Source organism: Pristiophorus japonicus, chromosome 7 (assembly GCF_044704955.1).
Source record: "Pristiophorus japonicus isolate sPriJap1 chromosome 7, sPriJap1.hap1, whole genome shotgun sequence".
Lineage (NCBI taxonomy): Eukaryota > Metazoa > Chordata > Chondrichthyes > Pristiophoridae > Pristiophorus > Pristiophorus japonicus.
The window spans coordinates 94,714,178-94,739,404 of NC_091983.1; the positions used below are offsets into that span (position 1 = coordinate 94,714,178).

General features: G+C 45.9%; 1 protein-coding gene across 1 annotated transcript in view; it reads left to right on the forward strand.

Annotated features, from left to right (window-relative positions):
• znf512 (zinc finger protein 512) overlaps positions 1 to 25,227 on the forward strand; it is a 131,316-nt gene that overhangs the window by 85,993 nt on the left and 20,096 nt on the right. Inside the window, exons 8-14 of the mRNA XM_070884193.1 lie at positions 4,887 to 4,973; positions 9,308 to 9,424; positions 13,138 to 13,262; positions 14,409 to 14,495; positions 15,128 to 15,226; positions 17,793 to 17,960; positions 18,590 to 18,784. Coding sequence (XP_070740294.1) covers positions 4,887 to 4,973; positions 9,308 to 9,424; positions 13,138 to 13,262; positions 14,409 to 14,495; positions 15,128 to 15,226; positions 17,793 to 17,960; positions 18,590 to 18,784 — 878 coding nt within the window. The remainder of the gene's footprint in view (positions 1 to 4,886; positions 4,974 to 9,307; positions 9,425 to 13,137; positions 13,263 to 14,408; positions 14,496 to 15,127; positions 15,227 to 17,792; positions 17,961 to 18,589; positions 18,785 to 25,227) is intronic.

Sequence of the window (25,227 nt, forward strand, 5' to 3'; positions counted from 1 at the left end):
CCCCCCGATCTCCTTCTCCTCCCCCCCGATCTCCTTTCCTCCTCCCCCCCGATCTCCTTTCCTCCCCCCGATCTCCTTCTCCTCCCCCCCGATCTCCTTCTCCTCCCCCCCGATCTCCTTCTCCTCCCCCCCGATCTCCTTCTCCTCCCCCCCGATCTCCTTCTCCTCCCCCCCGATCTCCTTCTCCTCCCCCCCGATCTCCTTCTCCTCCCCCCCGATCTCCTTCTCCTCCCCCCCGATCTCCTTCTCCTCCCCCCCGATCTCCTTCTCCTCCCCCCCGATCTCCTTCTCCTCCCCCCCGATCTCCTTCTCCTCCCCCCGATCTCCTTCTCCTCCCCCCCGATCTCCTTCTCCTCCCCCCCGATCTCCTTCTCCTCCCCCCCGATCTCCTTCTCCTCCCCCCCGATCTCCTTCTCCTCCCCCCCGATCTCCTTCTCCTCCCCCCCGATCTCCTTCTCCTCCCCCCCGATCTCCTTCTCCTCCCCCCCGATCTCCTTCTCCTCCCCCCCGATCTCCTTCTCCTCCCCCCCGATCTCCTTCTCCTCCCCCCCGATCTCCTTCTCCTCCCCCCCGATCTCCTTCTCCTCCCCCCCGATCTCCTTCTCCTCCCCCCCGATCTCCTTCTCCTCCCCCCCGATCTCCTTCTCCTCCCCCCCGATCTCCTTCTCCTCCCCCCCGATCTCCTTCTCCTCCCCCCCGATCTCCTTCTCCTCCCCCCCGATCTCCTTCTCCTCCCCCCCGATCTCCTTCTCCTCCCCCCCGATCTCCTTCTCCTCCCCCCCGATCTCCTTCTCCTCCCCCCCGATCTCCTTCTCCTCCCCCCCGATCTCCTTCTCCTCCCCCCCGATCTCCTTCTCCTCCCCCCCGATCTCCTTCTCCTCCCCCCGATCTCCTTCTCCTCCCCCCGATCTCCTTCTCCTCCCCCCGATCTCCTTCCTCCTCCCCCCCGATCTCCTTCTCCTCCCCCCCGATCTCCTTCTCCTCTCCTCCCCCCCGATCTCCTTCTCCTCCCCCCGATTCTCCTCCTCCCCCCCGATCTCCTTCTCCTTCTCCGCTCCTCCTCCCCCCCGATCTCCTTCTCCTCCCCGCCATCTCCTCCTCCCCCCCCCGATCTCCTTCTCCCCCCCCGCTCTCCTCCTCCCCCCCGATCCTCTCCTTCTCCTCCTCCCCCCGATCTCCTTCTCCTTCTCCTCCTCCCCCCGATCTCCTTCTCCTTCTCCTCCTCCCCCCCGATCTCCTTCTCCTTCTCCTCCTCCCCCCCGATCTCCTTCTCCTTCTCCTCCTCCCCCCCGATCTCCTTCTCCTTCTCCTCCTCCCCCCCGATCTCCTTCTCCTTCTCCTCCTCCCCCCCGATCTCCTTCTCCTTCTCCTCCTCCCCCCCGATCTCCTTCTCCTTCTCCTCCTCCCCCCCGATCTCCTTCTCCTTCTCCTCCTCCCCCCCGATCTCCTTCTCCTTCTCCTCCTCCCCCCCGATCTCCTTCTCCTTCTCCTCCTCCCCCCCGATCTCCTTCTCCTTCTCCTCCTCCCCCCCGATCTCCTTCTCCTTCTCCTCCTCCCCCCCGATCTCCTTCTCCTTCTCCTCCTCCCCCCCGATCTCCTTCTCCTTCTTCTCCTCCCCTCCTCCCCCCCCGATCTCCTTCTCCTCCTCCTCCTCCCCCCGATCTCCTTCTCCTTCTTCTCCTCCTCCTCCTCCTCCCCCCCGATCTCCTTCTCCTTCTTCTCCTCCTCCTCCTCCTCCTCCCCCCCGATCTCCTTCTCCTTCTTCTCCTCCTCCTCCTCCTCCCCCCCGATCTCCTTCTCCTTCTTCTCCTCCTCCTCCTCCCCCCCCGATCTCCTTCTCCTTCTTCTCTCCTCCTCCTCCTCCTCCCCCCCGATCTCCTTCTCCTTCTTCTCCTCCTCCTCCTCCTCCCCCCGATCTCCTTCTCCTTCTTCTCCTCCTCCTCCTCCTCCTCCCCCCCGATCTCCTTCTCCTTCTTCTCCTCCTCCTCCTCCTCCCCCCCGATCTCCTTCTCCTTCTCCTCCTTCTCCTTCTCCTCCTCCTCCTCCCCCCCGATCTCCTTCTCCTTCTCCTTCTCCTCCTCCTCCTCCCCCCCGATCTCCTTCTCCTTCTCCTCCTTCTCCTCCTCCTCCTCCTCCCCCCCGATCTCCTTCTCCTTCTCCTCCTTCTCCTTCTCCTTCTCCTCCTCCTCCTCCCCCCCGATCTCCTTCTCCTTCTCCTTCTCCTCCTCCTCCTCCCCCCCGATCTCCTTCTCCTTCTCCTTCTCCTCCTCCTCCTCCCCCCCGATCTCCTTCTCCTCCTCCTCCTCCCCCCCGATCTCCTTCTCCTTCTCCTCCCCCCCGATCTCCTTCTCCTTCTCCTCCTTCTCCTTCTCCTTCTCCTCCTCCTCCTCCCCCCCGATCTCCTTCTCCTTCTCCTTCTCCTCCTCCTCCTCCCCCCGATCTCCTTCTCCTTCTCCTTCTCCTCCTCCTCCTCCTCCCCCCCGATCTCCTTCTCCTTCTCCTTCTCCTCCTCCTCCTCCTCCCCCTCCCCCCCGATCTCCTTCTCCTTCTCCTCCTCCTCCTCCCCCCCGATCTCCTTCTCCTTCTCCTTCTCCTCCTCCTCCTCCCCCCCGATCTCCTTCTCCTTCTCCTCCTCCTCCTCCCCCCCGATCTCCTTCTCCTTCTCCTCCTCCTCCTCCCCCCGATCTCCTTCTCCTTCTCCTCCTCCTCCTCCCCCCCGATCACCTTCTCCTTCTCCTCCTCCTCCTCCCCCCCGATCTCCTTCTCCTTCTCCTCCTCCTCCTCTCCCCCGATCTCCTTCTCCTTCTCCTCCTCCTCCTCCCCCCCGATCTCCTTCTCCTTCCTCTCCTCCTCCTCCTCCTCCCCCCCGATCTCCTTCTCCTTCTCCTCCTCCTCCTCCCCCCCGATCTCCTTCTCCTTCTCCTCCTCCTCCTCCTCCTCCCCCCCGATCTCCTTCTCCTTCTCCTCCTCCTCCTCCCCCCCGATCTCCTTCTCCTTCTCCTCCTCCTCCTCCCCCCGATCTCCTTCTCCTTCTCCTCCTCCTCCTCCCCCCCCCCCCGATCTCCTTCTCCTTCTCCTCCTCCTCCTCCCCCCCCATCTCCTTCTCCTTCTCCTCCTCCTCCTCCCCCCCGATCTCCTTCTCCTTCTCCTCCTCCTCCTCCCCCCCGATCTCCTTCTCCTTCTCCTCCTCCTCCTCCCCCCCGATCTCCTTCTCCTTCTCCTCCTCCTCCTCCCCCCCGATCTCCTTCTCCTTCTCCTCCTCCTCCTCCCCCCGATCTCCTTCTCCTTCTCCTCCTCCTCCTCCCCCCCGATCTCCTTCTCCTTCTCCTCCTCCTCCTCCCCCCCGATCTCCTTCTCCTTCTCCTCCTCCTCCTCCCCCCCGATCTCCTTCTCCTTCTCCTCCTCCTCCTCCCCCCCGATCTCCTTCTCCTTCTCCTCCTCCTCCTCCTCCTGCCCCCCGATCTCCTTCTTCTCCTTCTCCTCCTCCTCCTCCCCCCCGATCTCCTTCTCCTTCTTCTCCTCCTCCTCCTCCTCCTCCCCCCCGATCTCCTTCTCCTTCTCCTCCTCCTCCTCCCCCCCGATCTCCTTCTCCTTCTCCTCCTCCTCCTCCCCCCCCGATCTCCTTCTCCCCTTCTCCCCCACTACCCCCCCTCCTCCCTCTCCCCTCGCTGTCAGAAACACAGACACTGACAGACAGAGAGATAGAGACACTGACAGAGACACACTGGGGGGGTGGGGCATCCCAGCACGCTGTTGGAGGGCTCCCGGTGCTGCAGTCGGTAAGTAGAAAATGTTTTATTTATTGATTTAAAAAAAAAATTATTTCTTATTAATTTTTTTGATTGATTTATTGGTTGAATTATTTATGTATTTATCATTTATTATTGATGATGGCTCTTTATTTGTAAAACTGAAGTGTTTAATGTTTGTAAACTTCCCTTTAAACACCCCCCCCCCTCCCCCCACCATTCCCTGCGCCTGATTTGTAACCTACGCCTGATTTTCTAAAGTGTAGACAAGGTTTTTTCGAGCGTACAAAAATCTTCACTTACTCCATTCTAAGTTAGTTTGGAGTAAGTTTTCACTGACGAAACTTTGAAAACAGGCGTAAGTGGCCGGACACGCCCCCTTTTGAAAAAAAAATTCTGTTCCAAAGTGAAACTGTTCTAACTGACTAGAACTGGAGCAAACTAAATGCCGAGAATTCTGATTTCTAAGATACTCCGTTCTACACCAGTTGCTCCTAAAAATCAGGAGCAAATCATGTGGAAACTTGGGGCCATTGCTTTTTGATGTTTCCTCTTGTCCTTAACACTATTTATCTGATTTTGAAGCTTTCTTCCCATCCCTGTAATCCTAATGAATACATCCTGCATTTTCAACAATTATACCTGCTCTTCAGAACATGCTTTGTATTGTACCTTAGCTGATAAATTAGTTATAAAGCAAAGGCTGTGTTGCAGTAATTACCTTATTTGGACGTTTTGCGTTTTAGTGGGTAGAACACAAAAACAGATTTATAATGAGAATTTCTCGCTTTACTGATTTATTTTATCTTGTTTATGTGGGGTGTCTTTCTGCTTTTGTGTTTTTAAACTAAGCACAAGTGACCAGAAGCTAAGCAGGTATTAAATTGCTTGCTGCAGCACCTGCTTAGTCTTCATCAGGTATTTCCTTTGTGGCAGTTGGTCTTGCAAAACATCTATTCAATTTGAATCATCTTAAATATTCTGGTCTTGAATATCTAAACTAAATGTGGAGATTAAATACAAAATTGCATTTATATATTTGTATTCTGTAATCTTAACAAATGTATAGATTTGAAATATTTCCAAGGCAAAAAATACAAAATTGTTTCAAGAGTTTATCTGGGTATTCTCTTACAGCGGAGAGCAAAGCTATGCAGAAGAAAAGGAAGATGAACAGTGCTGACTCTGATGATGAATCTGCTAGGAAAGAAAGAAAGCTTACAGGTATAAAATTTGTGTACAAGAAATTTGAAATGTCTGAGTGACATGATGTGCAAAGTCCTTAACATTATTTTGAGGCATGTTTTTCTGAGGTGGCTGAAGCCTACCATCCTTGTTATGAATTAATCTCGCTTTGCCTTAGATTTTTTTTTTATTGAATTGTTCTGTTCTTCCGGATCCCCACCAGATATAAATTTCTTAAGCTCGAGCTGATGGTTTTTGCGACATAATGTGCAGCTATGAGTCCTTCAAATATATATTGGCCCATTTTACATTTAGCACGAGGTTCTGGCATAAATCATTACTTTGTGCTACAGTTCCTTCATTCCGAGAATGATTATTTTAGGAGTTTATACTGGTGCTATTGCCAATTATATGGTGCGTGTAACAGAAATTGACAGTTAACATTTTCTTTTTACAGTTGTCATATAAAGAAAATAAATAAACTCTATCCCTGAACAGGCAAGAGTGATCTGATCTTTAAAACTTGTGGTTATATTGAGATGCAACCTCCCTGGTGTGCCTGGCTGAGTGGCAACATCGACATTAGTGGTAGAACCTGTGGGTACAACTGAACTGCTTGGGAAGCCAACATTGTTTTGAATTGAATAAAGTTGAACTTGTGTGCAAAGCATTGTGTTCTGTGCACCCAAACCGTGCACATACAAATCTGGCCCAATACTCCTCCAGCAGCTAAGCACAGACTGTTTATCTACACTGTTTATTTCTTGCCAAATAATCTGGTCTATTTTAGCAGTTGGTGTTTTGTATTAATTGAGTAAGTTTATTTACATTATTTTTGTATAAAGTATATTACATTTCAAGCTATGAGATATGAATAATAATTTGTCAGGTCAGAGTGTTTTGTATAGCCATCTGTTACTAGAACTGGGAACTCTGGTGTAATGGGTTAGCACACAGTTCTTTCTCCTCTGGAAGCTGGGTTCAAATCAAACCCAGACTGAAGGGACAAAAATGTCCCCTTTCTATGGTTAAAATTGTCCAATGTGAAATGAGTTTGGAGAGACTAAGCCCAGTTTCGAGTCAACATGAGATAGTGTAAAACTTATCCTAATTTGCACTAAATTAGTCATTGCACTGAGTGGCCATGAGGGTGATTGGTGTAATAAGTTGAAGATGTCTCACTGGCGCAGGTGGGGAAATGCTCTTCTGATATTGGACTTAAAGCACATTAAAGAGTCGGATTGGAGGGAGCAGTATTCTGCATCTAACCCATACTATAGTTCACCTAGGAACCCATATACAAACCCATACTACCAGTGCCACGTGCTAGTCAGAGTAGGAATCGCAGGATAGCTCAGATGAATACATGGCTTGAGGAGTGGTGCAGAAGGGAGGGATTCAAATTCCTGAGACATTGGAACCGGTTCTGGGGGAGGTGGGACCAGTACAAACCGGACGGTCTGCACCTGGGCAGGACCGGAACCAAAGTCCTAGGGGGAGTGTTTGCTAGTGCTAGTTGGGGAAGGGTTAAACTAATATGGCAGGGGGATGGGAACCTTTGCAGGGAGACAGAGGGAAATAAAATAGGGGCAGAAGCAAAAGATAGAAAGGAGAATAGTAAAAGTGGAGGGCAGAGAAACCCAAGGCAAAAATGAAAAATGGCCACATTACAGCAAAATTCTAAAGGAATAAAGAGTGTTAAACAGACAAGCCTGAAGACTCTATGCCTTAATGTGAGGAGTATTCGTAATAAGGTGGATTAATTAACTGCGCAGGCAACTATTAACGATTATGATAGAATTTGATTACGGAGACATGGCTCTAGGTTGACTAAGGCTGGGAACTCAACATCCAGGGGTATTCAACATTCAGGAAGGATAGGCAGAAAGGAAAAAAAGGTGGGGTAGCGCTGCTGGTTAAAGAGGAAATTAACGCAATGGTAAGAAAGGACATTAGCTTGGATGATGTGGAATCTGTATGGGTAGAGTTGCAGAATACCAAAGCGCAGAAAATGCTAGTGGGTGTTGTATACAGACCACCAAACAGTAGTAGTGAGGTTGGGGATGGCATCAAACAAGAAATTAGGGATGCGTGCAATAAAGGTACAGCAGTTATCATGGGCAACTTTAATCTACACATAGATTGGGCTCACCAAGCTGGTAGCAATGTGGTGGAGGAGGATTTCCTGGAGTGTATTAGGGATGGCTTTCTAGACCAATATGTCGAGGAACCAACTAGAGAGCTGGCCATCCTCGACTGGGTGTTGTGTATGAGAGAGGACTAATTCGCAATCTTGTTGTGCGAGGCCCCCTGGGGAAGAGTGACCATAATATGGTAGAATTCTTTATTAAGATGGAGAATGACAGTGTTAATTCAGAGACTAGTGTCCTGAACTTAAGGAAAGTTGAAAGTTGGCATGCAGATACAGCAGGCGGTGAAGAAGGCAAATGTAATGTTGGCCTTCATAGCTAAAGGATTTGAGTATAGGAGCAGGGAGGTCTTACTGCAGTTGTACAGGGCCTTGGTGAGGCCTCACCTGGAATATTGTGTTCAGTTTTGGTCTTCTAATCTGAGGAAGGACTTTTTTGCTATTGAGGGAGTACAGCGCAGGTTCGCCAGATTGATTTCCGAGATGGCAGGATTGACATCTGAGGAGAGAATGGATCAACTGGGCTTGTATCCACTGGAGTTTAGAAGAATGAGAGGGGATCTCATAGAAACATATAAAATTCTGACGGGATTGGACAAGTTAGAGGCAGGAAGAATGTTCCTGTTGCTGGGGAGTACCAGTCTAAGAATAAGGGGTAAGTCATTTAGGAGCGAGTTGAGGAGAAACTTCTTCACTCAGAGAGTGGTTAACCTGTGGAATTCTCTATCGCAGAAAGTTGTTGAGGCCAGCTCGTTAGATATATTCAAAAGGGAGTTAGCTATGGCCCTTACAACCAAAGGGATCAAGGGATATGGAGAGAAAGCAGGAAAGGGGTACTGTGGTTGAATGATCAGCCATGATCTTATTGAATGGCGGTGCAGGCTCGAAGGGCCGAATGGCCTGCTCCTGCATCTAATTTCTATGTTTCTATGTTTTGAGTAGACTCGGAGAAGAGATGCATTTGAGGACGGAAAAGGAGACATGACCTTTGCCAAAACAAAATTGGGGTGGGACACGCTCTCGCCCAATACTTGGGAATGTTTATTAGTGGCACTAGCAGTTTCAAATGTGACAAGAAGTAGTAAGGATTTTCCAGGCATAAGATTAAATTATAGTTAGACTATATGACTTCAAATTGGGGACTGCAACATGTCTCTGTGCCCTGGTCCAATTATATCTGATGCTCTAACCATGCTTAACCTGAACTTTAACACATGGGCCGAGATTTTGCGATCAGCGGCGAAGGAATGGAGCTCGTCGTTCACTATGATGACCATTGCCCACAGTTTTTTTGTGGGCTTTTGAGTGGCTACTTATGGCCCTCGGATATCTGATCCGGCTTAGTGCCCTCTACAGGGGATCTGTGGTGTGTGTGAGCAAGCAACAGTGAGGCTTTTGAACCAATCAGATTGAAGAATGGTCACTGAGACATGCAGAGTCTAAACCAGGAAGTATAAATTAGATTTAAATCATGCACAGGAAGCTAAATAAAGATTGGGAAAGGAAAATGCGATTAAGAGATAGAGATAAGAGACAGAACAAATTATTTAAAAAAAAATTATTTTAATTATTTTTGAAATCTCCAACATTAATTACATTCTGAAAGAATGAGACTCCACACTTGTAAAATGACATTTTCAGCACCAGGGAGGTTGTTTGGCAGTAATTATGACTGATCAAGCCATTAAAAATTGACTTATACCTGAATGCACAGCCCTAATTTTTTCTGGTGTGTGTAGTGGGTAACCAGTGGATAAGTACCGCAACTTTATGCCATTACATTGATTTCAATGCTGAGTCTATCGGCGAGGTACTGTTATAGCGCATTCTGGATGAGCAGGGTAACTCGGACAGCAACATACGGATTTCCGCGTTTAATTGTGCATGTGCATACCCCGGAAGTTGCTGTCCAATTTACTCCATAATAACGGTGAGCGCTGTTAGCCTCTCTGTTAATTCTTAATGTAAAATCCGGATCATTGTATTAACTCTGTGTTTAATGCCACATGAGATTTACTGTTGTATGAATAAAAGGATAGGCTGACTTCTTGTGGCATTTCAGTGATGCACCAATACAGTTCTAATTCTACCCATATGTCTGTACTAGCGTATTCAGCATTTGTGTGCAGTAAATAAGGCGTACCTTTTTTATAGCGGGGATAGTTTACAATGCTGAGCCTGGATATGTATTACTATTTTAATCAATGCTATCTTTTATTTACAGTTACAAATAAACTTGCTAAAAAACAAAAATCCTTTAATGCCAATGCAAAAGTACAGAGTCCAAAATCTAGAAATCGCTCTCGGTATGTGAGAAAGGATCCTCCTTCGTATCCAGCAGGTATGAGGTAAATGCTGCTGTGTTGAAAGTAACTTGTCATCGCAGAGCTTCACTTTTCTTTTCTCTTGCGTATTTCTGTTGAGATGTATATTTTAGATAGGGATGTTTATGGACATGTGCATCAGTTAATAGATTACTTTGCTAATCTGTGCTAACTATACTATGAGATGAGGTAATGTTCAACATCTTTAGTAACCTCAACTGTAGATGCATTTGTAAACTCCTTTTTTCTGATGATTCTGACTGATCCAGTAGATTGATGCATAGAAAGTTAGAGCACAGAAGGATTCGGTCCATAGTGCCAGCACTGTTGTGGGAAAAAACACCACTTGAAGTCACTTATAGTCCACGATACGAGAATTCTTTAATACAAGCATGCAGGGGAGAGACCGGGATGCCAAACACACACTCCTGTATGCCTGTATTAAAGAATTTTCATATCGTGAACTATAAGTGACTTCAAGTGTTTGGCCAAGATTCCCATCATGCCTTCTCATTATGGTAGCAGTCTAATACATGGCTCACAGCATAGCTACAGTGTTTTAAAACAACATTCCCATTAACCCTGTGCTTCCCACATCATGCACCATTCTATGCCAGCGAAATCCAAAACTCATCCCACTGTTACACTGTTCCCTCCTGTAGCTTCAAATATTTATTCAATTTTCCCTTAATAGATGCATTGGTCCATGCCTCAACTGCTCCGTGTGGCAAAGCAACCTTTGCGCTCAACAACCCTAGGTGTAAAGAAATTTCTCCTAACTTCTTTCTGCACTCTCTATTTAACCATTTTAATTTGATGACCCCTTCTTACTTACTACACGACCAGAGGAAATAGAATGAAGAGAGAAATACTATCAAAACCCTTCAAAATCGTTATTTAATCTCGGCCTCTCCTTTTCTCCAGAGGCATTCGTCTTCGTGTTTCAAATCTCTCCTCATAATTATAGATTATAATCCCCGGCATCACCCTGGTGAATCTATGCTGTATGTGCTGTGTGAATTTAATGCAGAGGTGGTTCGTTACCTAGAATTATGTACTTGTGCAGAGTGTGAATGGGAGTGAGTGTCCCTGTCGGCAGCAGCTTGAGCCCTGGGTGAGTAAGTTGGAACCAAGTCGTGGGGCCATGCTCCACTCTTCTCTTTGACCTTGCTTTCTTTTTGTAATGAAAGGTAGCTGGAGAATCAAATAAAATGCAATGTGAATGTGTGAAGGGCCTGTTGCCATGGTTAAATAGGTCAACAGCCACCACTGCTTGAATGTATTTTCTGTAATACGATGCCCAAAACTGCGCAGAATATTCTAAATGTGATCTAATCAAAGTTTTGTATAACCATATCAATTTAAAAGTGACACTGTATTCTGTGGGCTAACCAATTATTTATATAGGTTTAGCATTATCTCTCTGCTTTTGTACGCTATATTCCTACGTATAAAATGTAGGATCCTAGTTATAAATTTGTGGGTGTACACTCGATATTCTCTCTCGTGTGGTGTCAACAGTTACTTCCAAAAGTGGACTTGGCATTACCTATGATCCAGAGCGCCCCTCCCCCTCCTCCCCCCAGCTTTTGTGTTTAATGGATTCTATGAACATGCACATGCATTTCTTTGACTTTTTGGAAGGTGAACTGAAAAGCACTCTAAAGAGACAAGACCAATTGTAAACCACCAAATTGGTGTATTTTACATGCAATAAATGAATAAACAAAATATAGTTTTCCAGTGAGATGCATCTATTTCCTACCACCTTTCATGTCTCATAAAACCATAGATACTAATGCCACTTTCTAGGCAATTTCCATATACAAACTAGCTGATCACTAGGCTTGGCTTTCTCTGTTACAAGCCGCAACTCAGCTGCACTTGCTCACTTTGGCACAGTCAAGGGTGGGAACTTTCTGTGTCTCTGACTGCCTCCGTCTGCCCACTTCAGAGAGAGAGAGAGTTAAGGGAATAAAGGGTTATGGGGAGCAGGCAGGGAAGTGGAGCGGAGGCCAAGATCAGATCAGCCATGATCTTATTAAATAGCGGAGCAGGCTCGAGTGGCGAAATGGCCTACTCCTGCTATTTCTTATATTCTTATGTTCTTAAGTCTGTCCTTTGACAACTCTGTGTGACAAGGATTGGTCAACTGAGCTGCCAATGAAACTTATTATCTTGAATGACCCCCCCCCCCCCCTCCCAGGTGTAGAAGCTCACAGGCCCAACATGGTATGCTGAGCTAATGAACCTGACTATACAGAGTGAAAACCTTTGTAAGAACTTGACATTAGATCAATGAAGTGACATAAATTAAACCAAAATCCCTTCCAGGCCATGTAAGTAAATTCCCAAAATGGTACATTCCCATATTTATTTTTGCAACTTGATCAACTTGTTCTCCCATTTTTAAACCTCTCCACTCTTCTACTTTTAAGGTTTTAACATTGAGTGTGAATATCCTCGACTTATTCTTCCTCCTAAAATGTATTGCCTCACATTTCTCCACATTAAATTTCATCTGACATGTCTGTTCAATCTACTAATATGTCATCTTGAAGTTGCTTTAGTCTTCAGTAATGCTCCCTATGCTCCCTATTTTTGTGTCATCTGTAAATTTCGGTATTGTGCCCCCATATAGTCCAGATTATTATATATCACCTTCACTTTGAACATCCATTAACCACTTCCATGCTTTAACTAACTCCCCAGCAATGCTGCCACACTCCATTTATTACTTTTATGCATCGCCTTTTGAAATGCCTTTTGAAAATCCAAATATGCAACATCTGCATTTTCTTGATCAATAGACTCCATTATTGCCTCAAAGAACTCTTATTAAATTTGTCAGATGCAAATTACCTTTTACAAATCCAGGTTGGCTGTCCTTAATCAGCCTATGTTTTTCTAGATGAGCATTAATTTTACTCTGCATTTTGGCCTCGAAGTTTACCCACTACTGATGCTAGGCTGACTGATATACAGTTACTTGGTTTATCCCTTTCTGAACAGAGGTGTTAATATTGGCAACCCATCAGTTGTCTGCCACAACTCTCGTACCTGAGGATGTTTGAAAGGTTGTGGTCAGATTCTTTATGCCCTCTCTGACTTCCCTCGGTATTCTGAGATGCTCACCATCAAGACCTGGTGCCTTTACCACTTAAAGTTCCACCAGTTTGTCCCATAGAACTTGCTCATCTCTTACCATCCTATCTTTTACTCCACTTTTCTCCTCTTATGTGGTTTCAATTCCACTAACACTCTTCTGTGAAAATCAAGGCAAAGTACTTTTTTAGTGTATCTACCATTTCTTCAACTCCATACGATTTCATCTCTAAGAGGCACTACCCTTTCTTTATCTATTTTACGTTTTATATGTGCTTATAAAATCCTTTACTATTTTCTTTTATGTTATGGGTCAGTCTTTCTACATACCCTCTGTTAGTCTTTCTCATCTTTTGTTCCTTCCCCTATATGTTCCAGATTCCACGAATTTATTTTGTATTATTAGCCCTAGATTTGTCATACACCTCTTTTCTGAAGTCTCATTAATTGCTCTACTCATTCAAGGAACTTTAGCTTTTATTATGCTCAGTTGGAAGGGAAGGGGGATCTTGAAAAATGTTATTTCACACCTGAAATCTGTTTTAATTAAAAATAAATACAGAATTTACAAATTGTTTGTCTTTAATTAATTGGAGTTTTAAATATGATTGGATTTAATTCGCAGGAAGTCGGGAGGAATACTGGTATCTGGAAATTCTGGAAAAAGGAAAGATTACATGCCCTACTTGTAAGGCTGTCATGAGGAAGACAGTAGAAGGACTGAAAAAACACATGACAAACTGCAAAGAGGTGCCTATTAGTTTTACTGTGTAAGGATTCCTAGTGAGAACAGATATAAGTTATGTCATATATCCTGCTAAAAATTGGATTAAGTCATTTAAAACATTAATTGATATATGCTGATCTTGTGACTCACTACAATACACTGTTACATGCAGTTTGTTTGCAAAATGTGGTTTTGGCGATAACAAATGCCGTAGCCACCATTTTGACCTTCAGCAAGGTTGAAGATACTCCATGTAGGTATAGATTGAAAACTCAGTAATGTGGGGAACTTGTTTTCAACTTCCTTCTACTGTGCATGGTGCATGTGCTGGTGCTCCAGTGTAATGCACCGGTGCTTCTGTTTGCTTTAAAGTTATTAACTGCAGTGCAGTCACTGTTGTACTGTCAGAAACATGGTAGCCAGTTTATAGGTGGGAAGGGACCACGAATGAGATAATAACCAGATAATCTGTTTTTTAATGATGTTGGTTGAGGGATAAATGTTGGCTAGGATACCGGTGAAAACTCCCCTACTCTTCTTGAAACAGTGTCATAGCATCTTTTAACGTCCTCTTGAGGGCAAGCAGGCAGGCCTCACTGCAATGTCTCATCCGAAAGAGGGCATCTCCAACAGTACTACACGGAAGTGTCAGCCTGGATTATGGGCTCTGGAGTGGGGCTTGAACCCACCATCTTCTGATTCAGGGGTGAGAGTGTTGCCATGGCTGACACACACATCTTGAGTATCTTTTTTACAATCTCCTAGAAGTACAGGATTATCATCAACCACTTTTCGCGACTGCCGCACAGCACAGGCACTGTGCACCTCTCAAATGTCTGACACTAATGATATCAGAAGGGTAACCAGATGGGCAGCACTAAATGTGGCACAGATGATAAATGACTGGTGGTTATATGTTGGAGGCACATTGAATTAGAGGCTTCTGTTTGAAGCGTTTCTGAGCTATTTTGAAGATTGTTGCATTATTTACTTAACAATGTTATTGCCAAAAGCAGTGTTGTGGAATTTTCTGGCCTTTTAAAAAGGTTACTTGGTCATGTTTTTTTGTTTTAAATTAATTAACGATACTATTTGTATTCTTTGCAGTTGAATAAAGTCACAAAAAGCACTTTGACATTCCATTCTAAGAATTGCTCTTCTTCTTTTAGGAACCCTTTGTATGCCAACACTGTGGAAAACAATTAAAGTCTTTAGCTGGGCTCAAGTATCACTTAATGGCAGACCATAACAACATGGTAATGTAGTTACGATCTAAGCGAAACCTTGGGTGTTCTTTGCTATCGCAACACATAACCGAGCGAATATGTTTTTCTACTCCTTATACCCCATGAAATAAACCTGTATTCACAGGTCATTCATGAGATACAGCGCTGGGCTTTCTGGATAGCAAACCCAATCAATTCTCATTGGCTGTTGCTATCAGTTTAACATTCCTATTCTGAGTCTTGATCAGGTGGCAGGTGTTGGATCCAAGCTTGATTTAACACCTTTTTAATGCAAAATAAATAAATGGCGTTCTGTCTAAGAGTCCGAGAACTCAAATTCGACCAAGTGAGTGAAGCGATGTTGACACGTTTGTTCCAGAATTCAAACTTGCAAGTTTGTGGCTCATAGCTAAACACTCATCTATGCAATCAAACAGCTATTATGTACCTGTCTCGTACCGTCCAGCACTTAGCATTATTGTGGAAAGAATGTGTGCCAAAGGGGTGAGCGCTTTAGTGGTGGTATAATGGGTTCTTTAGGGTGGGTGGGAGGGGAAACTAAATGAAAGCCAGAACTCGTCTAGTACTATTTGTATAGCTTTGACAAAGTGTGCACAAAGGCTCAGAATGCCAAAATAATGCTTTCAATTTCTTCTTTCCAGCCAATTTTGAAAGATGGGGATGTGGTTGATGAGCAGACTGATCGGGAGAGACTGCGAAAGGTATTGAGGAGAATGGGGAGGCTGAAGTGTCTTCGTGAGGTAAGGACAGAAAATGTTACTGCCACTGACTAGTATATATTCTCTAAAAAATAAATGTAAACTCACAAGTTGCATTAAAAGGTTCACTTAAAAATGTTTAAACTGATTTACTTTTTGAAATACATGAAAGAAATAGTGAGATAAAGTGATTCAATCTTGCAGTACTCTTATCCTATACTCAAGCATTTATCTTATACTAGAGTATTTGTGCAATAAGTATTCCTCTTCCCACAAAATATTTAATTTATTGTTTGAAGAAAACATTAATCTTGTGGTGCAGTGGCTGGCTTTGACTAGCCTCTAGTTTGACGCTGCCATCTTTGCAGTGTTTGAGGCAAAGCAGTGAAACACATTGGGCCTGAGTTCACGGCCCCTATGGGCACGTACGAGGTGCACTGTCTGTAGGATCGCGCAATTTCCGGGTTTAGGCATGCGCTTAAACCCGGAACTTGCGATCAGTCAAGAATCTGTCAAACCCAGATGGAACCTTCGGGCATTACGCCTGATTTGGCGTCCGCCCCAGGACCCGACCAAAAAAATCAGGCGGTCCCAGGGGGAAGGAGGTGCAATTGGCACTAGATTTAAAGGGAGGCTGGAGCATACAAACATAGAAATTTACAGCGCAGAAGGAGGCCAGTCCGGCCCATCATGTCCATGCCGGCCGACAAAGAGCCACACTGCCCTTGGTCAGCAGCCCTGAAGGTTACATATAAACCTATGAACAATGACGGAAAGGCAAAGAGCACCCAGCCCAACCAATCGCCTCACCACAACTGCGGCACCCCTTATACTTAAAAACATCTACACACCACCCCAACTGGAGCCATGTGATCTCCTGGGAGAGGCAAAAACCAGATAAAAACCCAGGCCAACTTAGGGAGAAAAAATCTGGGAAAATTCCCCTCTCACCCATCCAGGCGATCGAAACTAGTCCAGGAGATCACCCTGGCCGTATTCTATTCCCTGCAGTACTTACCATTATATCTGGCCGTCCAACAAAAGGTCATCCAGTCTAATCCCAATTACCAGCTTTAGGTCCATAACCCTGCAGGTTGCTGCACTTTTTAAGTGCCCATCCAACTATCTCTTAAAAGTGGTGAGGGTTTCTGCATCCACCACTCCTCCAGGCAGCGAGTTCCAGATCCCCACAACCCTTTGCGTAAAGAAGTCTTCCCCCCCCCCCCCCCACCCCCCCAAATCTCCTCTAAACCTTCCACCAACCACCTTAAAACTATGCCCCCTCGTAATAAACCCCTCCACCAATGGAAATAGACCCTTACTATCCACTATGTTCAGGCCCCTCAATATTTTGTACATCTCAATGAGGTCTCCTCTCAACCTCCTCTGTTCCATTGAGAACAAACCCAGCCTATCCAATCTGTCCTCATAACTAAGATTCTCCATTTCAGGCAGCATCCTAGTAAATCTCCTCTGCACGTCCCTCCTATAATACAGCAACCAGAACTGCACGCAATACTCCAGCTGTGGCCTAACTAAAGTATTATACAATTTAAGCATAACCTCCCTGGTCTTATATTCTATGCCTCGGCCAATAAAGGCAAGCATTCCATATGCCGCCTTAACCACCTTATCCACCTGGCCAGCTTAGATCGCAGTTGTCAGTACTGCCACGGTTGCGCGCAGAACACTGAGTTCGTGGACATTCTAAAGCGGTACTTTTATGTGAGTTAACCCTTTGTTTTCAAGGTCAGTAAAAGATTTAAATGGGGGCAATACTAGTTAGGCGGCAAATCATGCTGGTTGCTATTTTCAGGCAGCTTCAGGCTGGAAGGCTTATTGTCCGTGGTTTGCAATGGAATCGAAGAGGTCGCAGACATTTGGGGGGGAGGCCTTACCCCCTACGGGTTTACAGGGAACATCGCTCATACCTCCACATTTCTGATGCGCGGTGCGTTCGAAGGCTGACAGAGATATGCCAGCTCCTACAGGCAGACCTACAGCCTACCAACGCCAACAGGACTGCGCTGCCCGTTGAGGTGAAGGTGACTGCGGCACTGGCATTCTCTGCCACCGCCGTGTTCCAGGCAGCAGCAGGGGACATATGCTGCATCTCGCAGCATGCCACACATTCGCCAGGTGACAAGAGCACTGTACATGTGCAGGATGGACTTCATAAAGTTCCCAATGAGCAGGGACAGCCAGAATAAGAGGGCTTTAGGGTTTGCACGATTTGCAGGCTTCCCCCAAGGTTCAGGGTGCGATTGACTGTATGCACATCATAGAAAGTTTGGTATGTAAATGTTCCTTTTTAATAATTTTTTTTTTTTGGTTTTGCGTACATGTTCTTGAAATTTGGATTCACACTGATGCATTAATGTACTGAAATCTTGACTAAAATATGTGTGATGATATAATCTGATCTCTTTTGAAGTCAACTGGCATCAATCATATTGAGCATATCAAAAATGAATAAAAGAGGGATGAGCTGGAAGGTGTCTTGTTTCCAAGTCTTTTCTGTGCTTTTTCTTCAAGTAAATGACACTGTCTTTCCATTCATTGAGTTCTATTAAATTGCTAATTGCGTACCTTTCTGATCTTCCTTCAGGATTGTGGTGCCAGCTTCACTAGTATAATGGGTTACCTCTATCACCTGAAGAAGTGTGGCAAGGAAGAATCTGAGCTGGTAAAACAATTATTTAAATGCCAACACTGTGGGAAGCTGTACAAGTCAAAGGCAGGCCTGGATTATCACTTGAAATCCGAGCATGCACCGGTATGTGCATACATAATTAACATTTCCACAAAATTTATTTTCATCCTTGCTAGTTGCCAATCTTGGACACTGCAGTACATGGACAAGAATGTTAGGTCTGCATTGTTGAAGACTTTCTTTTGATGAGACATTTGATGCTGAAAATGTTTAGTATGTACCTGGTCATTATTTCAATTGTATTTCCAACTGATAATGATTGGTAATGCACATTGAGATTTTTTTTTTCTTTTCCTTCTGTCTGTATCTCTTTCCATTTGCATGGGTTTATTAAGTGGGCTGGTCGCACATCACATCATTGGCACATTGTTAATACTGTGCCATGATTCAGTGAGTTCCTAGTTTCAGCTGGACGGTCTGATGGGAGAGGTGCTGAGCTAAAGCAGGCTAAAAACTCCCTCATATGAAGGGAAAGGAAACTACAGGGTTAATCAACCCAACTCCCATCATTGTTGCCTACCTAGCGGATAGATCAGCATAAATACAAGAGTCTAGTATGCTTCAAGACATTGATGCATGGTGCAATTGCTGTAAGTTTCGACTTCTATGCTAAAATGCATGATTGATAAACACAATTTAATATCCAGAATCTTTGGTCAACTAATTCCTTGCATTTGTGTCGGATTAACTAGTCGCCAGAAACTACAGATGATGAGGCTGCTGAAAAAGAAAGTGAGCCAGAAGTGGAGAGAACATCAAGTGGAAGAGTGCGGAGGATCTCTGCCAAGCTGGCTGCTTACCATCTGCATGAGATAGTAGCAGATGAACTTGCTCGAGAATGGCCTCGGAGGAAAATCCAACGGGACCTGGTACCCGATGATGATAAGGTCAGAAAGATGCTGTATAACTCGGAACTTTTTTTCCCGAATAGACATTGATCGGTTGTTAAGAGATCACTAACTTCAGCTACCACTTTTGAGATCTTTAATTTGAGTCTTTCACAATATTTAGAAGGTATGAGCACAGCCTTGTAGCAAAGTTATACAGTATAGCCTAAGAGCAAGCTGCATCATCACAGGCGGTCCCTCGAACAAGGCTGACTTGCTTCCACATGAGTTCACGGAGGTTTCAATGAAGGACCTGATGTTCCAGTCCTGAACTCCAGGGGTGGAAGATGCCTGTGCATGTATTGTTTTAACGTGTGATGGCTGTTACACATCAGCCACCACACGTGCTTGATAGAGCTCGGACTTTATCCAGTGTCAAGAGTTAACCAGGACAACTGGAGACCTGCTCTGCTGCACAGACCTAGTGCGCACACATATCGCAGTGTGGGCTGGCCTGTGCTGCCCCTGGGCCCTCGGCTCTTCTGGGCCCCGTACCCTCATTTGCCGCACCTCTGCCATGATCTCTTGCCGCTCCTCTGCCACGATCTCTTGCCGCTCCTCTGCCACAAAAACATTCGCCGCTCCTCCGCTACGATCTCTCGCCACCCATCCACCCCGACCTTCCCACTCCTCTGCTGTACCTAGGCCCACGCTCCAAACAGTCGGGCTATAAAAACAGCTGGAGCGGCGGGCCTGGAATATCTTGGCCCCTCAACCTGCTCGAGAACACCACCACAAGTCAGGAGTATAAAAGAGCAAGCTATATGAACGTAATTAAATCCAGGTGTTCAGATAATGGCCCAGAAATTGCGGTCGGAGGCTTCCTGCGGGCGGACATCTCCGACCAACATATGTTTAATGAAAGTACTTGGTGATCTCGGAGGAACATAGCGCTAGACTTTTCACTTCACATCGCCCATCGATGGCCAAAAACGGACGTCTATCGCCCATTTTGAGCAAAAAGTGGAAACCAGGCCCAAAATATCGCCGGAAAAACAGGTGCCTAAGTTTCCACTTTGATCGGCGAGATGATCGCCCAAATGATCGCCCACACAAGGCCCATCCTAAGTTTCGGCACCTAGCATGCACTTCGCTGGGCCGATGCAAGGCCCAAAAGTGTGGTGAGAAATAGTTGCTTTTTCTGGGCCCAAGAGAAGGAAAAGGCCCCAACGGACACCATTTTTAAATTGGGAAGAAGGATGTGTTGTGCATCTGTAAAGCATGCACTCCCATGTTCCGCCACCAGGGAGCGCATCCCCTGAAGTCTCAAGGGATCCCAGCATCCCTTGGGAGCACTGTATATAATCTGGCCCCTAAGGCCTGGCCCTCACTCTGGAGTGTCTTATTAAAGACTGAGGTCACTGTTACTTTAACCTCCCTGTGTGCAGCCTCATCTGTGTTAGGAACACAATAACTGGCGACGAGAATACGAATCCAACGCAAAGATGCAGGCATCCTAGAGAAGTTCTCGGAGGGTGAGGACTGGGAAGCCTATGTCGAACGGCTAGACCAGTACTTTGTAGCCAACGAGCTGGATGGAGAAGGAAGTGCTGCAAAAAGGAGAGCGGTCCTCCTCACAGTCTGCGGGGCACCGACCTACAGCCTCATGAAGAATCTTCTGGCTCCGGTGAAACCCAAGATAAGTCGTATGAGGAGCTGTGGTACACTGGTTCGGGAGCATCTTAACCCGAGGGAGAGCGTCTGATGGCGAAGGATCGGTTCTACACGTGCCAACGATCTGAAGGTCAGTAAGTGGTGAGCTACGTCGCCGAGCTAAGGCGACTTGCAGGACAATGTGAGTTTGATGGCTACCTGGAGCAAATGCTCAGAGACTTTTTTGTACTGGGCATTGGCCACGAGACCATCCTACGAAAACTTTTCACTGTAGAGACACCGACCCTCAGTAAGGCCATTGCAATAGCACAGGCGTTTATGTCCACCAGTGATAACACCAAACAAATCTCTCAGCACACAAGTGCTAGCAATGTTCATAAATTAACTGGAACTGTGTTTGCGAGCAGAAATGTACAGGGCAGAACCCACGAGTCTGCAACTGCCTTGAGTCCCTGACAAAGGATGAATGCAAGGCACTTCACACCTTTTTGGTGTTGTGGAGGCCTCCATTCAGTCTATTCATGCCGCTTCAAAGGGTATGTTTGCAAGAGCTGTGGAACAATGGGACACCTCCAACGACATGTGATAGCACTCGGATGTCATCCCAGTTCCAGCGGATTTTGCCCAGCCAGCTCCTTCCAAGCAGTGTGGGGCCATTGCCCGGGACAATCCAGAGTGGCAGTTCGTGCACCGTGCCCTCGTAGGTGACCTTGACCAGCCCAGGACAGTGATAAGCTTTTTGGTGTACGTTCTCAGTTTCGTGTGGATGGGGCTCAGGGCTGGTCTGAATGCCTTGTTGCACCACAATCTCTCAAACATCTTTTTACTCATGATGGATTGGCTAACGCCAGTGTCCAGTTCCATGGCTACGGGTAAGCCATTCAATTTTACGTTTAGCATTATAGGTGGACATTTTGTTGAAAATGTGTGCACCCCGTGTACTTCAGCATCTGCCTCCTCTCTCTCTGGCTTGAAATTGCTTCAGTACCTGTTTGGCCTCAAATTTGAGCTGGAAACCGATCACAAGCCCCTCACATCCCTGTGTGCAGCCTCATCTGTGTTAGGAACACAATCGGATGGAGGATTAGTTCTGAGTTATTTAGAGAGTTAATTTAAAGTTAATAGAACTCTGAATATTAGAACAGGGAATATAAAGAGGTATTATCAAGTTATTTTTGGTAAATAGGTTTTATATATTGAAATTATTTTGTAAATAGCTTTTACATAGTGAAATTATTTACTGATATTGTTGGGGCCTATCAAACTGACTGGTATACAGCATAAAGAGTGCATAGTACATTGATTAGAGAGTATATAGTAGAGAGATTATTATAATTAGTGAAAGTAATTATTGATAGTGATATGGGGCGTATGCTTTCCCTGCCTTTAATTGCAACTGCTCACACACTGGTTACTGAAAGGATCAATCGAAGAGGTGGCAGAGTAATGCGTAGACAGAGGAGACGACCATACAACCAACGAAGGTACTTGGGAAAGCAATCTTACCTGAACTTGTCTGAAAATGCTTGTCTTAGGAGGCTGCGATTCCGGAAGGAGGTCATCGATGAGATATGTCAACTCGTCAAGGATGATCTGCAGCCTGCCAGCACCATCAGAACCGCACTGTCCGTTAAGGTGAAGGTTACTGCTGCCCTAGCCTTCTACGCATCGGGATCTTTTCAGGTTTCAGCTGGCGACATCTGCCATATCTCTCAGCACGTTACACACTGCTGCATTCGACAGGTGACTGAAGCCCTTTACGCTCACAGGATGGACTTCATAAACTTCCCAATGACCAGGGAGGCACAGACCAAGAGGGCTTTGGGTTTCTACAGGATTTCACAGTTCCCCAAGGTACAGGGAGCAATCGACTGCACACATATTGCCCTGAAAGCACCTTAAAGAAGGCAGAGGTGTTTCGTAACAGAAAGGGGTTCCACTCACTAAATGTGCAGCTTGTTGTCGACCACAATCAAACAATTTTAACAGTGAATGTTACATTTCCTGTCAGCATCCATGATGCGCACATCTTACATGAAAGTGCTATCTCTGACCTGTTTGTCAATCAGCCAGAAGGTCACGGTTAGATGCTGGGGGATAAAGGGTATGGCCTTGCAAGTTGGCTGATGACCCCTCTGCGTAATCCCGTCACTGAAGCACAGAAATGGTATAATGAAAGTCACATAGCGACTCGCAACATCGTTGAAAAAACAATTGGAGTCCTAAGGCAACGCTTCAGATGCCTGGATCATTCTGGATGGCAGCCTACAGTACCACCCTGATCAGGTCACAGAGTTTATTGTGGCATGTTGCATGCTGCATAACCTAGCTATAAAGAGAGGACAAGTAATGCCAGATCATACTGCAGGTCCACCTCCAGAAGGAGATGAGACAGAAGAGAAGGAACAGGCGGAGAGGACGCGGGCAAGCACATAGAGGAGCTAAATCAGCCTGGCGATCTAGCACCAGTACCACCACACCTTTCCCGAAGACCAGTAACCAGTGGCAGTTACACGGCCGCTAAGCTGTTGCATCAGCAGCTCATTAACGAACGCTTTGCATGAACTATTAATTGGATATTCAAATGTTCAATTACAGTTAGGGTTACTCAAAAATGTCATTTGCATGGTGTTTCCTTGTTGTCTTGCCTACACTGGCCTATCATCTGAATTAGCTTAAGTAAAGTTTAAAGTACTGGCATAATAAAAGTACTGGTATAATAAAAGAATAAACAAACAAATATGGATGAAAAACTGTACATTTGAAAACTAATGTAACTAAGAGAGAAGTTGTTGAATTAAAGTTTTTTTTTATTAACAAAGATTGAACATTTTTAATAAACTATTGAACAACACTCTCTCTCCAACCCCCAGCCCCCTGCACCAACCCACCCTTCCCTCAAATCCCCAAAACATTAACAATTAACAAAGATGAAAAAACAATTGAACATTTAAGTAAGAACATTTATTGACCTTTTGAAAAACACTTTCCCCCCCCCCCCCCCCCCTACCTGCGGCCATGTTTCCCTCCAGGTCCTGTCCCACCCCATGTTGGCACCCCACCCGCCCGTTTTGGTCTACGCAGACCGACACAAACACGTTGTGCAGTGTATTACAGAAAAACTTCCTGCCGTGGTGGAGGTGATGGAGTGGAAGCAGAAGCCTGAGGCTCCACTTCCGAGTCAGGAGGAACTGTGTCCTCCGTACTCGCTTGCGTGCTTGGGGTCTCGTTACGAGTGGACACGACACCTTGGGGTGCAGCGCCGTGTCCAGCCAGCAACGCATGCCGTGGGGCATTTGTTGCAGCTGTCTGCTGCCGAATGGTCTCCAACATCTCCAGAGCAGTCTGTGACTGCTCAGAAGACCAGTTGGAGAAGTTCGTGCAGAACTCGCTCCAGGTTGTAGAAAACTGGCTCCAATTAGCTGAGAAACCCGCGAACCCCTGGATAAGGTTGCAACCGATCGCGACCGTCTCCCTGCACAGGGATAGTAAGCTCTCTGTCTGGTCCTACGTGGTAGGCGATTGCACACCCCGCTGACCGGACCTCCGTGGGGTCGGCATTTGCAATGTCCACACGCCTTGGCATCACCACCTGCATACTGAGTAGTCCCGGTGCCTCATCCATCTCAACAGAGATGGCCGCAGGTTGTTGCCCCCCCCCCCCCCACAAAAAAAATTTTGTCTTCCTCCTCCTCCTCTTGTTCCTGCACAGCAGGAGCCTGCAGTGCCTCCTCTTCTGCCTCTTCCTCCTGCAAAGTTTGTGATGGCTCTGGAGTAGTGGCAGTGTCCACTAACTCCATGGACACTTGACCTTAGAAAGACGAATTAAATTTTTAAACAACGTATAACAATTATAATCAATACAAATCAATTTTTCAATAACTCAAAAACATTACAATGCTATCCATTACCCCACATGCACAAGGGTTCACCAGGCCTAACATGACCTCATTCATAGATCAAGAGTACATCACAATTATATATCAAATTGCATTATAATTGCATAACATTACATGCGTAACTACGATATTTTTAGTATTTACTAATGTTTCACACATTGCACAGTTCTCATTACTCACTTCACTCAAGGGTGGGTTCGGCCACACCACGGGTTGTGACAGAATGGCTTTCAGGCTCCACCAAGACCACCACAAGCTCCTCGTATCCGCTTAGTGCATGGAGCATAGCAGGGCTGCCGCCTGTCCTACGTTGCTCTCTCGAGTTGATAGATATCTTCTTCTGTAAATGATAAGATAACATTGCACAGCATAAGCTAATGGATTTGGCAATAAACATTTAAGATTGACAGATTTAAATGTTCAATTAAAAATTTGCATTACATTGCATATGAATAATATTTCATACTCTAAGTTTCAACTTAATGCTGGGGTGCAATTTAATTATGTTATAATTTAACAAAATGACATTGAAGATTCTAATTAAAATTTCCATACCTCATATTAAAATCATCCATACCTCATATTAAAATCATCCATATGTATTATTTAAATATAAATTTCAACTTGCTCTGGCTGCTGCTAGCAGGCTGTTCCATCTTTTGCGGCACTGGTCCGGTGTGCGTGCTTCATTCGATGCCGACGTGACCACGTCGGCAATCTCTGCCCATATCCTCCTATTTGCACCGGGTGGAGGTTTCCCATGCCCACCCCATGTCAAATCCTCCCACCTCGTGCTCACTATATTAATGAGGGCCTCATTGGCCTCCTCGCTGAAGGGCATGGCCCTTCACCTCTCACCTGATGCCTCCATTATTTATACAGTTAAATACTGCTGAGAAAATTTTAACTGGACTTATCAGTATTTAAAAG